This window comes from Miniopterus schreibersii, assembly GCF_964146895.1.
Source record: "Miniopterus schreibersii genome assembly, chromosome: 2".
NCBI lineage: Eukaryota > Metazoa > Chordata > Mammalia > Chiroptera > Miniopteridae > Miniopterus > Miniopterus schreibersii.
Window position 1 is genome coordinate 143,776,412 of NC_138102.1, and position 15,388 is coordinate 143,791,799.

General features: G+C 56.3%; 1 protein-coding gene across 4 annotated transcripts; it reads right to left on the minus strand.

The window, feature by feature from the left end:
• Positions 1–733: 733 nt before the first annotated feature.
• Positions 734–14,279, minus strand: CACNB3 (calcium voltage-gated channel auxiliary subunit beta 3). 4 transcript variants are annotated; one of them, XM_081130268.1, is made up of 13 exons: positions 14,208–14,279; positions 5,942–6,064; positions 5,594–5,716; positions 5,018–5,133; positions 4,677–4,741; positions 4,445–4,464; positions 4,169–4,249; positions 3,899–3,957; positions 3,625–3,734; positions 3,325–3,476; positions 3,025–3,120; positions 2,533–2,682; positions 734–2,098 (listed from the first exon to the last, which is right to left on the minus strand). In XM_081130268.1, exons 1-13 carry the CDS (start codon positions 14,211–14,213, stop codon positions 1,784–1,786), a joined length of 1,416 nt encoding a protein of 471 aa, XP_080986394.1. In that variant the 5' UTR covers positions 14,214–14,279; the 3' UTR covers positions 734–1,783. The 4 variants fall into 4 exon arrangements, with proteins under 4 accessions (XP_080986394.1, XP_080986393.1, XP_080986396.1 ...); XM_081130267.1 differs by lacking the exon at positions 14,208–14,279 and adding an exon at positions 13,032–13,156; XM_081130270.1 differs by lacking the exon at positions 14,208–14,279 and adding an exon at positions 9,748–9,971.
• Positions 14,280–15,388: the final 1,109 nt, after the last annotated feature.

The window sequence follows — 15,388 nt, forward strand, 5'->3', positions numbered from 1 at the left end:
GATAGTCTAAGTCTACAGGAGGCTCTGAGGGAGGTGGAAAAGCCATGACAGCAGTATCCTAATGCATCTTTCCTCCCCTTCTCAGCCTCACAGAACGTGTAGCTCTGGCCTGGACACCCTCTAGAGAGCTTTGCACAGGCTGAGAAAGGAAAGCAGTTGTGAAACTGGCAGGTGAGGCACAGTTAGGACCTCCTGTTCCCTGATGCTGTGCGGCTGACACACAGTCTTTGCTCGTGGCTCCCCAGTTACTGAGCCCACTGCTTGTGGGAGGGTTGGAGACGGGCACCAGGAGCATCAAGGAGTGATGAGCTGGGCCCAGCTGAGTGAGGTTGTAGGGAGAGGACTGTGGGGCCTGGGTCCTCCCCCAGTACTACTCTTACTCCCGTATTCCTCCTGACCCCTAAAATTGTTGGACAAATACATGGAGTTCAAGTTGCAACTACTTGGGCCTGAGGCAGGGACAGTGTCAGGCTGTGATTAAGTCTCTTCCCCACCTCCCAGAACAAGTCCTTTTTGTGCTGCTGAATGTTTTCCTCCATGCGCCTGGGCACGAGGGGTAGTTGTGGGGGTGCCTGGGAATATAGTTTCTTCCCCAGCTCTCCTTTTTCCCTTTTCACTCAGTGGGTCCTCTGTGAGAGAAAGGAGGCCAGGCTACTTCTTTGCCTCTTCCAGACTTTGGCCACATGGTGAGGAACCAGCCACCTGAGCCAGCAGACAGAACAAGAGCCTGAGGGACTGTGCATGGTGTTTATTAGTGATGACAGTGAGGTGAGGCAGGGTCTTGTGGAGCATGCTCTGTAGGTCACACACTAGAGCCAGAAGGCAAGGTTAGCCAGGTAGAGGGGGCTTCTGAGGGCTGTCCACTGTGTCCTGTCTCTCTCCACCTAACCCTAACGTAACAAGCAGCAACTATGAATGAGGGAATAAAGTCTGGGGCCCTTATGCCCCAGGAGGCATGAGGGCCAAGAACAGAAATGACAGGATGCAAGAGCAAAAAGATGAGGGGGGCAAGAGGCCCCCAAAGCTGTTCCATACGGTCTCTGCTACACATGCCTTCCCTTCCCAAACCCCTAACTCAGGTTGGCTCCCATGCACCATTTGGCTTGACCATGCTTCTGGTCCCTGGTCCTGTCAGATGTTAGGAAGATTCCTGGCAGGGTGAGGAGTGCCCTTTTCAGAGCTTCAGCTGTGAGGCCTTTGGCCCCAGCCTAGCTGGCCTGCTGCTCCAGCCTTGTATGTGGATGCCCCACCCAGCTGATAGGTGGGAGTGCCACCCTGTTGGCTTTGATTGTCTTTTTTCTAGTGTGTGGCAGTGAGGTGAGTGGAGGTGCCCGGACCCCAAAGCACAAAGCCTGAGTCCTTTGCCTGTTACGACTGTGTCTGCTCAGGGGCCTTGTTCCTTCCTCATGCCATGTTGCCCACACCCCACTTTGAGGGGGCATCCCTTCCCTGAGTCTGGTGGGAAGGTCCCTGCTAAGGGGATCCTGGCCAGAGGGCACCGCCCAGTGGGGCAGCTGCTTGTGCAGGAGGAAAGGAAGGTGCCAGGGGTGCAGCACACATAGCTACTACCTGGAATGGAAGCCTAGAGGAGTCACTGCCCAGGAGGTAAGGGGGCCCCTGCTTTTCCCAGAACCTTGGGACCACAGGCAGCCCTGGGGCTGGGCAGGGGGTTATGGGGGCTGAGCCTAGTGCCAGCCTAATGCCAGTCTAATGCCAACCTGCCCGGAGTGGGTGCCCCAGCCAGCTGTGCCTGTGCCTGCCAGGGTAGGGCAGCAGGAGGCAGTCAGTAGCTATCCTTGGGCCAGGGCCGGTTGCGCTGCCAGTTCCGGTCATTGTGATTGTGCTCCGAGTCCTGGACGAGGAGTCGGTCTTGGGGGTCATGCCCATTAGCACTAGGCAGCCCAGAGGTGTGCTGGCGGTGAGGCTGGTACAGGTCCTGGTAGGCGTCTGCATAGTCCTCTTCCAGGTGGCGGGAGCTACGCTGCGAAGATCCTGTCCAGGCTTGGCGGGAGCTCTCGCTGGCCTCATCTGAGGGCATCAAGCTGTCCCGCTCGAGGGGTGAGTGCTCCTCGCCTCTCTCCCCCAGCAGCTGCTGGTTCTGGGGGTGACACAGCAGCTCTAAGTGAGGCAGTACAGACCTTGCCTTGGCCTCCCTCCCATCTCTACTAGGATGGGGGATTCTTCCACTTCAACCCTCAGCTCCTTGGTAGAGGCAGCAGTGCAAGAAAGGAATGTATTCTTCCTCTTAAGATACGGAAAACGGGAGCTTTTGGCTCCTGCAAAATTCAGGCTCTGCCTTCAAGACAGACCAGAGAAAGGTTTGAGAGAGTTTCTTTTGAGCCCTAGAAAAGTAACCTTTGATTACGCATTGTATCGATTTATTCCATCCATCTGCCCTAGCTCTGTACAGCAGAGCTGAGTTCTCTGACCCCTTGGCCTTCAAACTGGAGGCCAAGGACAAGTGTCTGGGTGGGGAGGGGGCATGCTTTGGCTGGCTTAGCCTAAGCATCAATGCCCACTGGAAATGATTACCTGAAGTCCGGGGATGGCACTGGGAGGACCCAGAAGTCCAGGGCTAGGGGCTGGGTGGTGGGTGGCCCGCCAGTAAACCTCCAGGTACTCAGCCAGGTGCTCACAAGCATCCTCCAGCTGGTTCTCATCCAGAATCACATCAAATGACTCCTGGGAGAGAAGGGGGAATGGGGACTGTTGGCTTCCTCTAAGCCAGGGGTGGAGAACCTTTTTTCTGCTAAGAGGCATTTGGATATTTATAACATCATTTGTGGGCCATACAAAATTATCAGCTTAAAAATTAGCCTGCTATATTTGGTCAAACAATTAACTTGCCCCTAATGTGATGGCTGGAACTGTTTCTCTTTGGTGAGGCCTTGACAGGGCCAGAAATATAAGGCCCACAGGCAGGACATTCCTCATCCCTGCTCTAAGCAGCAGTCCCCCACCCATCTCTGGAAAAGCCCTGGAAAAGTAAGAGTGGGCACAGGAGTAGCTGCCCCAGGCACTCACTGGTGGGCACTGAACCAGCTTATCATATGCCATCATCTGTACAGTCAGGTGCTTCATCTGTGACTTCCCGCGGGAGCGGATGAGACGCTGGAGTACCTGAGGGGAAAGGGCAGAGTGAGGCCCAGAGTCCCTGGGGGCCCTGGGCAGAGCTGGGCCTAGAAAGAACTGGGCATGTCCCCCACTTGTGATCTGGCATCAGGAAAAGGGAACTCAGGAGCCCTGGGGCAAGGACCAAGCTGAGCTGTGGTGAATTCTAGGAGGGTAGCCCTGGGGGCCCCCCCACCTCTGCTTCTGACTTACCTTTGGTGAGGATACTTTGACAAACACGATGATGGGGGCCAGTGAGGTCTTGGCCAGCTGTGCTGGGTGGTTGATGGTGTCAGCATCCAACACAACCAGCTGCAGGGATTTGGCCAGCTCAAAAATACGCTCAATCTCACTCTGTACTTCAGCTATGGAGGGAGCAAGGGAAGGAATTGGAGGGAGAGGGTGTTCACCAAGGCCTGGGCAGGCAGAGGAGGAGTTGGGGAAAAGAAAGGAGGAGGAAGGGTCCCAATAAGGCCCATGTGAGCAGAAAAGCAGGAGCTGGGGACTTCTTACCAATGCTGGAGCGGGCAGAGGAACGCTCAATGATGGTCCTCTTGCCAGGATTGTTGAGCACAGATCGCTTTGCCAGTGAGAGGTCAGCTGTGACTCGGGTGATGGAGATCCTGGGGTGGCGTTGGAGAATCACAGCTCACTTCTAAATTTCAAGCTCTTAGGCCCCTCCTTACCCAGGACCTCCTAACTCCTAACTTCCCTTTAGAAAAGACCTTGCTACAGACATCTGTTAGGAGGCAATGATCTTCCTGGTTCTCCTGCCAGAGCAGCTTACCTGCCATCAAACCTATGTTTGAGGAAGTCAAAGAGAGCCTTCTGCATCATGTCTGTGACCTGGGTGGGAGAGGTGAGAGGAAGGAAAAGGAATTGACGGAGGGCCCTTTTGCAAAAGGGCAGCATACCCAGGCATGGCTCTGGAGCCCAGCCCCTCCACACACAGGCCTTGGGAGTAGTGTGGGGGAGAATAACCTTCCCACTGTCCCTGGGGCCTTCCCATAGCAGGCTTGGCAGAGGTGACTCTTTGGGGTCAAGGACTTCTGCTCACCTCGTAACCTTTCAGAGAGGGTCCCACCAGCACCACAGGCCGCATGGAGGGCACCACATCATATGGGGGAACATGTTCTGCCTGCAGAATTGACCTGAGGTCAAGCAAAGCCATGGCCTGGTGGCCTGCTCTATGCCTGACTGGTGCAGGGCCGATTCAAAAGTTCTAGGCTCCCTCCCTCTCTGTTCTGCTGCCCCTCCACAATGACTGCCCAGAAGCCTGTTCCCACAGCCATGAGCCATGAGCCCCCAAGCCCAGGTCCCTTCCTTGACTCACCTGCTTTTGCTTCTGCTTGGCTTTTTGGAAAAGGAAATAAAAGGTTAAAGTTGGTGAAGGGAAAAAGGCCCTGGGGGCAGGTATTCCCTTCCCGGGGGAGACACTGGGCTTCTCCCAGCTCTTCTGACCCCTCCATCAACCCCTTCCCACACAGTTCACCTGGGGAGAATCTCCCTGCTCCCTGTGTCTTAGTGACCCACCTCCCAAGACAGGTGGGCTGGAGAGAGGCTACCTAGAGATGGAGGAGGGGAGCGTCGGTTGCCAATGTCACTCAGGCTGGAGGGGTTCCCAGATCTCCTGAGAGCAGAAAGGGAGGTCAGTAAGCGCCTTTGTGTGTATGTTCTACACATTATTTAACAGTTGTATACATTTTCTTATATTTTAGCTAGTGAGGGAGGTGTGATATGTGTGCATTTGTGTGCGAATGCATGTATATTTGTGCAGTGTAAATATGTATAACTGGGTGTGTATTTATGAGGGTGGGATATGCGTGCATGCGTAGTAAAGCGGACTTTGGGTAAAGTGCCCACATTAGGGGGTAGAATGTTTACTGAGTCACAGCCCTGCTCTCACCTGGCCTTCTGCTCCTGCTTGAGCCGGATACTCTCCAGGCGCTGGGGGCTGGGGATGAAGGTGATGTCTCCGCCCTCTTTCACTAGCCTCCCGATCCACCAATCATTGCTGTACTTCTGGGTGTGGAGTGGAGCAGGAAGGGGAGATGAGGGGAGGTGACCCACACCTCAGTCCTGGCTCTCCAGTGTGAAAGAGCCAGGGAGGCTATCACAGAGCTGGTCTGACAAAGGGAGCACAAGGGGAGGGGACAGGAGAAGTGCCAGAGGGAAGGGCAGCTAGGTCTGAGCCACCCCCAAGATTTCAGTGTGAGATATCACAGCTGTCACAGGGGACCTACGAGGCAGCTAATCTAACTGCTCACTTTACACATATGGAGACTGAGGCCTAAGCCAGGTCTCAGAAGGATGGAGACTCAGAATAGGGTTTTGGATAGAGGGGTATACAGGTGTGTGTTAAGGATAAGAGCTGAGGAGTCTGGGACTTGTTTATGGACTGAGGAATAAACCAAGAGGCATGGGAACTGGGGCAAGGGGAGGGAAATTAAATGGCTTCTATTTGGGGAATGGGGGTGGTCACCTCTTTAATGTGCAGAAAATCTTTGGCCTCAAAGTTGACTCCAGAGCCCTGGACTGGGCACTCCTCGTCCAGTACACCACAGTAGCTGACATTGGTCCTCACAGCAAATGCCACAGGTTTGTGCTGGAGAATTTGGCCATCAGTGCCAATGAGGGGAGCCTCAGAGCGCCCCTTCCAGTTGCACTGCCCCATCAGCAGAGGATGGAGGCCCCATCTCCACCCATCACACACACACAACCTTTCACACTCATGTATATTCTGCCCATTGACTTCTAGGAACTTAGGACAGAGCACAAGCTTCCACCCAGCCTGGCCTGCTCTGCCCCCAGCCCACAAGCAAGAGGATACCTTGGCCCTCTCCAGCTGCTGCTGAGCCTGGCTCTCCACTTCTCGCCGGGCGCTCTCCCGGTCCTCCTCCAGGGAGACGTCTGAGTCCAGAGATGGACGGCTGGTATAGGAGTCGGCTGAACCCTGGATGGGGGAGAGGCTGTGATCCCTGGGCTCAGGTGGAAAGATCATATAGAGGCACCCTCAGAACCCTATAGCAGTGCCTCCACAAACCCCAGCCTCTCCATGTCCACAGGGGTGGCTGGGCCCCAACAGTCCCTCCAATTTCCCTGAGAAGGGCCTCAGGCCCTCTGGGGCTGTAGGAATGCCACACAATCCATATGTGCTAAGATCTGGGTCCCTCCCCCTAAGCCTATTAATACTGCAGCTTTGAATAGAGACTTCATTTCCCTCCTTCCTCCCTTTTCTTCCCTCTGCCACGTCCTCCTCTGAGGCAGCGGGAAAGATGTACTGAAGATGATATATTGAAGATGACTCTGAATCCAGGCGACCCAGCCCCCTTGTTCACATCAGCCTGCAAAGCAGCCTAGACATTGTCCCTTTAAAATGCCTCGCAGATATACAGCCAGTTGGAAACCGTCAAGAAATGCTGGTTGGCATGGCACTGGTCCTGTCAGGATACAGCCATCCACCCCTTAGATCTCATCTCCCCCAGTCCCTACCCTTTCAGGGTGAAGAGGACACAGAGCTGCCAGTTCCTGGGGGTTTCTTCCTCTCTACTCTCCCACCCCCACTTTCCTCTCACACTTGCTGGGGCAACTGACCAGATGTGGGGAGCAAACAAGACAGAGAAGGCAACACAAAGCTACCTCCAAGAGCCTGTGAGGCTGGGCCACGCCCACCACCTGGCTCACATCTCACCGCCCCACCCCCAAGGGGATATCAGCCCTGGAGGAAGGCCAGGTTGGTGCCCTGCAACCCAGCAGAGGAGCAGGACCATGGGGACGTAGGGAGGGGGTCTTTAGTAACCTGAGCCAGGAGAGTGTCTGAGTTCTGCCCACAGTAAGGGTCTTTGGGCAATGAGGGTGAATTTGGAGGGTTGCAGAGCTCACCTTCAAGGCTGAGGAGATGCACAAATGAGCAAGGGAAGCTGGACCTTAGGACAGGAGGACAGAAGTCAGGATGTCTGGGTCTCCCCCTCAGTCTAGAGTAAAGGGAATCTTTTGTTTTCTGCCCCAGTTTCCCCTCTTTATGATCAGAGGCCTGAAGTGGTACTTCCATCAATTCTGAGGTACAGATGGCAGAGATAAGGTAGGAGCCTAGATAAGGAATCCAAGTGGGAGTGTGTGTGTGTGTGTGTGTGTGTGTACAGAAGGGGTTTTAGGATATTCTCAGACTGAAGAACATTCCTTCAAGCTCACTGTGCATTACCACCTACAGAAGGCAGCAGAGGCCAGACTTTCAGTGGGGAAGACAAACTGCTGTCTGCCATGTTCTCTGCCCCAGCTCCACCGTGGGCAAGAGGGCTGGTCAGCTTGATGAGCCCAGGCCCTAGGGCCGAAGCTAAAGTCAATGCTGTGGTAGACTGAAGGCATGAAGACAATGGGGGGGGGGGGAGTCTTTAATTCTACAAAGTAGAGTCTACTGATTCCCGTCTTGAGAACAAAGCAAGGCTAGCTTTGCAGTGGGATAAAGAGTGGCTGAGCCCCAGGAACAACCTTTACACTGTCAGTAGAGTGGGGGACCTCCTTCCGGGGGTCTTAGATACAGAATATATCTCTGTGGGAGATGGCTGAGTGAAGGGAATTGGGCCCAACAGATTGGGAGACAGGAGGCAAGGCAGGATGACCTCTCACTTTGATAGACACCCTTCAGATGCCTCTTAGATGCCCAGACCTGTGCCGGGAAAGGAGTCTAGCCTTTACTCTGCTCTCCAGGCTCTAAGCCTAATTTAGTCATCACAATATCCCTGCCAGGAGCATCTGGATTACCTGGCCTCTTGCCCTAGGATGCGAATGATAGCATCTCTCCCTAAATGTTTAATGAGCCGAGCTCAGAATGGAACCCTCTCTCCATTATTCCCAAGTCCTCAGAGCTCACCTGTCTCTCATGCTCTAGTATCACTGGGGGAAGCCAGGATGCTCTCACCAAGTCTAATCTGGGGTCTTGCCTCCCCTACCCTGCTATGCCAAAACAGCCAGAGGCTTAGTACTTAGGAGCTGCCAGGAGTTGGCACAGTGCCCTAGTGGTGCCCCCCTTGCCTGGTGAGTGTGTGGGCAGACTGCAGCTCCACTCTTGCCTGGCACGGGGGAAGGAGAGGAGAGAGATGAGCCGGTGGATTTATTTAGAGCCTGATCTCCCTCCTACTGCTTCAGAGGGGGCCTCAGAGAGAGCAAGGAGCCAGGCAAGAGAAAGGAAAGTGGAGGAGCGTGATCCAGGGACCAGAGAGGGGTGGGGTGAGTGATAGGTTAACAAACTGCCCCCAACACCGTCCACATGTCAGTCTCTACCTTGGGGAAGCTCTTGCCTTCTCACCAGGGATGGGAAGAACCTTCTAGGGCTCTCCAGCCCTGTAGGAAGGTTCGTTCTTAAGCTCACCTTGGCACCCTGGGATGTGCCAGCTGTCCCTTCAACCGTCAGAAAGAGGTGTCCACCAGAGCCTTGAAATTCATCTGCTCTTGCTGCCATGTAATTAGCCCCAGAGGCCCAATGGGGAATTTGGCCCAGCAGGAGTTCAGTCCCAGAAAAGGACTGATAGCTGCCTATTCTGCGTCCTACAACTCATCTATCCTGGGCTTGGCAGCAAGAGATGGGAGAAGAGTCCAACACTCCACTTTCAACCCTGGAGTGCTCTACCTTTCACATTTATCAGGGACCCCTCCCAACCATTTAGTGGTCCTCTCCTAAGGAGGCCTTCTTGAAGGCTGTTTGAGAGAAGGGACTGAGAAGCTGCTCCCCATCCTTGCCCCTCTTTCCAGGCACTCTCCCTGCTCTCTGAGCTCCGGGAATCACTGCCTAATGAGCTGATTTGTCTCAGTGGGTCAGGAGATAAAAGCAAAGAGGAGAATTAAATATTTATCGGTTGCCTGGTTCTCTGAGCAAAGAGCTTCCTTTCCATCCCCAGGCCCTCAGCTCCTCTGGCTTCACTTCCAGGTCCTCCATGCTGAGCAGGAGCTCAGGATGCCTGCTGCTCTGAGGACACCTCAGCAGGAGGCGTGGACTGTATGGGGCTCAGTCAGCTGGCCCACCCATGTGCTGGGTGCCCAGTTTTCAGCCTAGGAGAGAAGCTGGGCTGGAGGGAGGTTGAGGGGATAAGACAAGCTCGGGCTGGAAAGGAGAAGAGACTAATGGAGATCTCCAAGTTTTGTGATCTGTCTGAAGAGGCTGGTACCTGATTCTTTGGGGTTCTCCCAGGTTCCCTAAATTTGTCCTTTAGTTGAGGCACAGGAGGTCTGGACTGTCCCCCTGAGACATAAGAGACCCTTCTCCTGTAGCAGTTGTTTTCAGACCCCATAAATCCTCCTGTGGGAACTCCAGACATTGTGTGCCCTTTCTAAAGCCCCTGTGCCCTCAGCCTCCAGTCCTTCCTGCCTCTACCCTTCTGACCCGGGCTTTGGAGACACCTGCTCGAGCCTTTCCCCCACACTACCCCCTCCCTGCACACAACCATTGATTCTTGGTCTAGGGCTGGGGAACTGGGGAGCCCTTGACATGAAGACCCATCTTCCCACTTTCCTGGAGCGCCCCTCTACACTCCCTGCTCAGCCACTGAGGCGTCTTTTCAAAGTACAGAACCGGGAGAAGGGTCCAAGGGAGAGGAGGTGTCACCCAACTTCCCCACCCCCACCCTCACCGTGGGCACTCACCGCCTCCGAGTCCTCAAACCCGGGCACGTAGGAGTCGTCATACATGGGGGAGTCCGGGTGGGGGGAAAGCGAGCGGCGCCGGGGGCGGGAGCGGCCCGGAGGCAGGGGCGAGGACGGAGGGCCGCGCCCGGGAGATGCCACTGAGCCCGGCAGCCCTGCGGACCGCGGCGCGGAGCGAGGGAGCGAGAAGCAGGGAGCGAGCCGCGAAGACCAGCTGCTGGGAGCTCAAATCACCGCTCCCCCCACCCCACCCCCCAAACCCTGGCGGTACCACCCCGAGCGCGGCTGAGGAATCTGGCGCCCGCAGCTAAAACAATAGTGCCCGCCCACCTGGCCCCCTCCCCGGGAGCTGGCGGGGGTGGCGGCGGAGGCGCGGGCCTCCCGGGGAGCCCAAGACCCGGCCCGGAGAGGGTAGCGCGCCGGAGCTGGGTAGAAGGTGGGTCCCCCAGCACCTATGGGCCAGGGGGCTGCGGGGAGGAAGGGGTGGAGAGACTGCAGGCGGGCGGATCCAGGCTGGGAGGAGGCGGGGCGAGAAGAGATGCGGAGACAGAGACGCTCGGCAACCCAGGAAATACTCCGCTGGGAAACAAAGGGCTGGAGAGGGGGAGGGGAGGGGCGCGGGGAGCCGCGGGAAGCGGGGACCCGAGACGGGAAAGCGGGCGCAGGTTACCGAGGGCCAGGAGAGAGAGTAGGAAGGCTAGAGGCAGAGGGAGGAAGGGGGAGACAGGAAAATGGGGAGACAGAAGAGGCGGGGCGGGGGCGGGAGGCGGGCGGGGGAGGGGCCCCAGGTGAGCGGACGGCGCGCCTGGGCCCTGGCGGCCCCAGAGACTGCAAAAGCGAACCCCGCAGTGGTACTGAGGAGCATGGGTTTGGCGGCTCCAGGCCAGTGCCATGAAAGTAGCCCCAGCCCCACCGGGTGCTCGGCCCCCTCAGTGCTGGGACCCTGCAGCAAAGGGCCGTGTCGCCTAACCCGTGCTTAGAGGAGGTTTTGGGTCCGGCAGCCCCACACCTGTTGCGCAGGCAGATCTCACCCTAGTCTGGCCAAGATGGGGGTTCCCTTCCTCACTTCCTTGCCAAGAACTGTGCCAGGCATTGCCAAAGTATCCGTGGGAACTGGGACAGGGAGGGGCTGTTTTAGTTGAGCCTAAAGTGATGGGAAAGAAACCAAAGGGTGGAGGTAGGGGAATTGTGGCTGGGATAGAAGGTGGGAGCCTGGCGACACTGGGGTTAGTGGGGAGGAAGGGCAAGTCTCCCCAGAGTTACTAGCGTAAGGCCAGATTCACTCCTTTGCAAAAGGATCACTCTGCACCAGTCTGTCTCCTTCAGAGGAGCACTGAGATTTGAGGTTAGAAACCAAACAGCAGCCTTTATTTTGAGCAAACTTCCCCAAAGATCCACCCACTTTAGTTCCCTCCTTTATTCCACCTCCTGAGCGAAAAGTACTCCTTTGAATTTTGATTGCCTACCTGCCCTCCCCCAACCCCCACCAGCCCAGGGGCCGCGTTAGATGGACAGAGGGTTTCACCTGGAGGGCCTGAGCTCAGTCTTCCTCCATTCTGTTTCTCACCCAGGGGCAGGGGGATATCAGGAATCTGCTAGTCCCTTTACCTTCCAGGGCTACAGGGGAACTAGAAAACCGAAACTCTGAAAGGGTTTGATGAGATCTATGGGAGAAAGCACTGTGCATGGAAGAGAAAGACCACCCAAACCAACTGGTTTCCCACATAGGTCACTTGTTCATATTCCCTTTGCAAGATAAGGAGAGAAGGGGCCTTATCTTAAGTTCATCTTTAGTCTATGGTTATAGCCTGTCAAGTCCCGCCCAGCCTCTTCCTCCTGCTGAATTTGGCAAACAATTTTGTCAGATCCCCTATGGCTGAGGGGACCCATCTCTACTGGGGGAGGCAGTCCACTTTCACAGTTCCTTCTCCTGAGTCCAGCACCATTTGGAGGTTATATATATATATATATATATATATAGAATTCTTCTGTATTGGAAATTCCCAGACACACTGACTTCTCAGTGTTGTGCCGTCTCCTAGTTCCTCAGTATTTCTATAGCTTCCTCTTATTTTCTGCCTTTCTAATCCCTTCTGTTCTTCCAGAGGGCAGAAAGGAGGCATGAGGTGTGAAAGAATATGACCCTCAAGGTGCTTTGGGAGATAATTCTAATAAAGAAGACAGCTGCTGAGGCATCTGCTTCTTTCCCAATCCCCCAATCCATTCCCCAGACCTCTCCTTTTGGGATCTCCCCCACCATCAGGGGGTCCTGGGGACTGTAGGTAACAGTTGATCGGCCATCAACCTCATTCCTTCCTCATACACCTTGCTGTCTTCATCCCCTTCTGGGACAACGGCTGCGTCTTAAGTCTGCTTCTGAAGCATGAGTTGCTGTGCCAACCACTCCCAGGAGATAGATTCAAGTTCCACATACCTGGGCCCATCCTCTGGGTCTTGTAGGAGCTTCAGAGCTTCTCTCTCTTTCCCTTATCTCTGAGTTACTACAGAATGCTCCCTACCCCATTTCTCACCTCACCCACACCTGCCTCTTCCAGTTCTTATACCAACCTAGTGACTGCCTGTCCTGCAATAAGACATGTGCCTGTCATTGTCCATGTCACCCCAACCCCTTTTCTATAATCAAGCATAAGGGGAGAGAGCTGAGGGCAAATAAAGGATTTGAGGAGAGGCTTCCTCCTGCCCTCTCCTCTTTCTAAGGAGAGAGCTGTTAGTCTGGCAGCTGGCAGGCACCCAAGGCGTGGAAGCAGGACATAGTGGGGAAAGCCTGGATAGCCAGGATTGGGAGCTGGAGTTCTTGGGAGCCTCCAGGATACCTAGCTTCTCTTGAAAGTGCACCAGGAAGCTGGGAAGATCCTGATCCCTGAACATTGAATGGAGAAACTGAGGCAGGCGCTAGGACCTCAGGGAAATCTTCCTCCTCAGCAGTCTTTTAGAGCTGGAACGAGCCAAAACCCCTAGCATTCTAGCTGTCCCCAGGGAACCCAGGGAGAGGCACGGGGGAGTTTGGCTGAGCCCTCCTCTTTCCTTCCTCTTTCCTAGCCCCTTTTCTGGCTCCCCAAGCAGTCATCCCTTCCCATCCCTGTCCAAGTGCTTAGAAGCTGCCAGCTCCGGCTGCTCCCTCCTTTCTTACTGCCTCTTCTTCCACCCTTAGCCTCACTTCTGGTCTTCCTCCCCATCACTGCAGTCTCCCCCAAATTCCAGCCCATTTCCTAGCTTGTAGTGGAGCTCTCCTCCCACCCACTGGGGAGGGGCCCCGCGTTTACCTCATTCAGCAGGAAGGTTGCACTGGAGTCAGAAAAAGACATAGACCGACCAGCGGCCTCTCCCCCTCCCCCGGGCCAGGGGCTCCGAGGCGGGAGCAGGACCGGCCGCGGCTCTGCAGACCGGCTCCCCGCCTGCACGCCTGGCCTCGCCCTACGCGCGCCGGGCTCCGCCGCCTGCCCCTTCCCTCTCTCCGGGTTCCCTCCCCTTTTCCTCCTCCCTCCCTCCCTCCTTCTCCCTTTCTCGCCATCTCTGTCACTCTCGCCCTCTCCCGTCGCCTTTCAGTCCTGCGGTCTCCATTTCCGTCTTTTCTTCCTCTTTACGGTCCCTGATGCGTCTATCAGGGTGCCTCCCACTGTCCTTCCATCCCCATTGCTGTCCCTTCTCTGCCCCTCCCCCTCCACGTCCTCCTGTACCCCCTCCCCGGTACGGGGACTCTGGAGCTCGGGCCGCCGCAGGCAGAAGCGCAGGAGTAGCTCGAGGGCCGCCCGACTCCGAAGCTGCGGGCGGAAGGTTCTGCTCCCCGCGGCCCCAGCGCCGCGCCGGCGCCCAGATTGCGGAGTCCGAGGGCAGAAAGCGCCACGGTCCCAGCGGCGGCTCCCACCGACCTCAGCAGAGGAAGGGACCGGGAAAGATCGCTCGCGTACCGCTGGCTAGCCGCCGCGTCAAGGCTCCCGCTCCGGGTTCCAGGGAAGCCACGTCCATCCCCCGGCCCAGATCCAGACCCTGTGGCTCCTGAGGGGGCCAGCTGGAGGCAGCCTAGCCGGGGTGTGCCCGGCTCCCGGGAGTTTCTGGTACTCCTCTCTCCGGTGCTGGCGTCCCGGGACTCGGCCCTGGGAGGCGAAAGGCAGAGGCGAGGCGGTTCCTCTCTGAACGTTTGCAGCGTCCCCTGGACTCACTCGCCCTCCAGGTGGCGGCACCTGCCCCGGGGTCCGGCTCTGTCGGCCGCAGGGGTCGGGCCCTGCCAGCAGGAGGCGCTGCCCCGGCCGGAGCAGAGGAGCCAACGCTCTGAGGCAGACCCCCCTCCAAAGCCCAGGACGGACGCCTCACTCTCCTCTTGACAGAAACTTCGGTCCCATCGCCAGGCCCCTAGGATGGGACCCCAGGCTGCGCTTAATTCCCCACCCCCAGGATTCTTGTAGATACTTGGCTGCTCTGAAGCCCTAAATCGCTCCTACCTCCATGCTGGTCTCCTGAGGCGACTCCACTGAGCCCAGCGGCGACCCGGCAGGGCCTGGGCAGGAGGGAGTGCAGGAGGGACCGCTTCACGGGTCAGTACCCCTGGGCGGGCACGTCAAAGAGGACAAGCCCAAGTTCTGGAGGGGGAAGGGGGGAGCAGGGGTGTAGCCCCAGTCAGCTCCCTCCCTGCGCCTTCTGAGCGGATCTGCCTCTCATTGGTCCCTCCACACCCCCAACACCCCCGCTAGACTCTTCTCCTTACCAAAGACAGCGGCTGGGGAACGGGAGGGTACAGCAGACCCCCTTGTGGAGACACGGGGCACACCCTGAAGCTGAATAACTGTGGTCCCCCCGGCACCAGCTAGAACCCTTCCCTTTCAGATCAGGGGTGCTCCACCGCCCTCCTTGCCCTTCTTTTTAATTCCTTTCCACTGGGGGTTCCCAGAAACCTTCCCCTCAATCCTCCCGTCCCCTGGGAGTTCTGGAAGACTTCCCTCCCCCTCTGTTTAGCTGACCCTCCACTTGCCATCATTCCAGAGAGAGCTAAACTGGGAGAGAACTAATTCTCTCCACTCCTACCTCCTCCTCAGGCTGGGCTTAACCTGGAAAGCGCTTTGGGAAGGCGCCTCCTTCCCTCTCTCTGGGGTCTAGTCCAGTAGGTCCAAGGATTCCCTTACCACCTACCTACCTACAGGTTACTCAGCTCCAACTGTTCAGAAGAGATAAAGGGGTTGTGTGTCTGTGTTTAAAATGTGCATAGAGATTTTAATGTTTTGGTTTTTTTTGGCTCTACTGGAGCAGAAGCTTTGCCTTTCATTTGGCAATAAGACCTGGAGGGAGATACCTTCCCCCCATTCCATTCACCCCTCACTGACCACAGCTAATGGACTAGCTCCTCTGGGCCTTGGGGCAGCTTTAGTTTCCATAGGAGAAGGGAGGGTGGGGTGTGCTGGCCAATGCAAGCAATTGTCCCTGGCTTTCCCCTCTCTCCCTCCTCCCTTCCTCCACTCTTCCAGAACCTACAGACTAGAACACCATCTCCCTCTCCAATCCTTATTTTAAAATAGAAATATCAATGACTTCTCTCTGAGCCTATCAGAGGGAATCTGAGGTGCATAGGGGCAGCTTTGCAGCCTTCACTTTTTCTCATTTCCACTCCAGCTGCTGGACCACACATCCC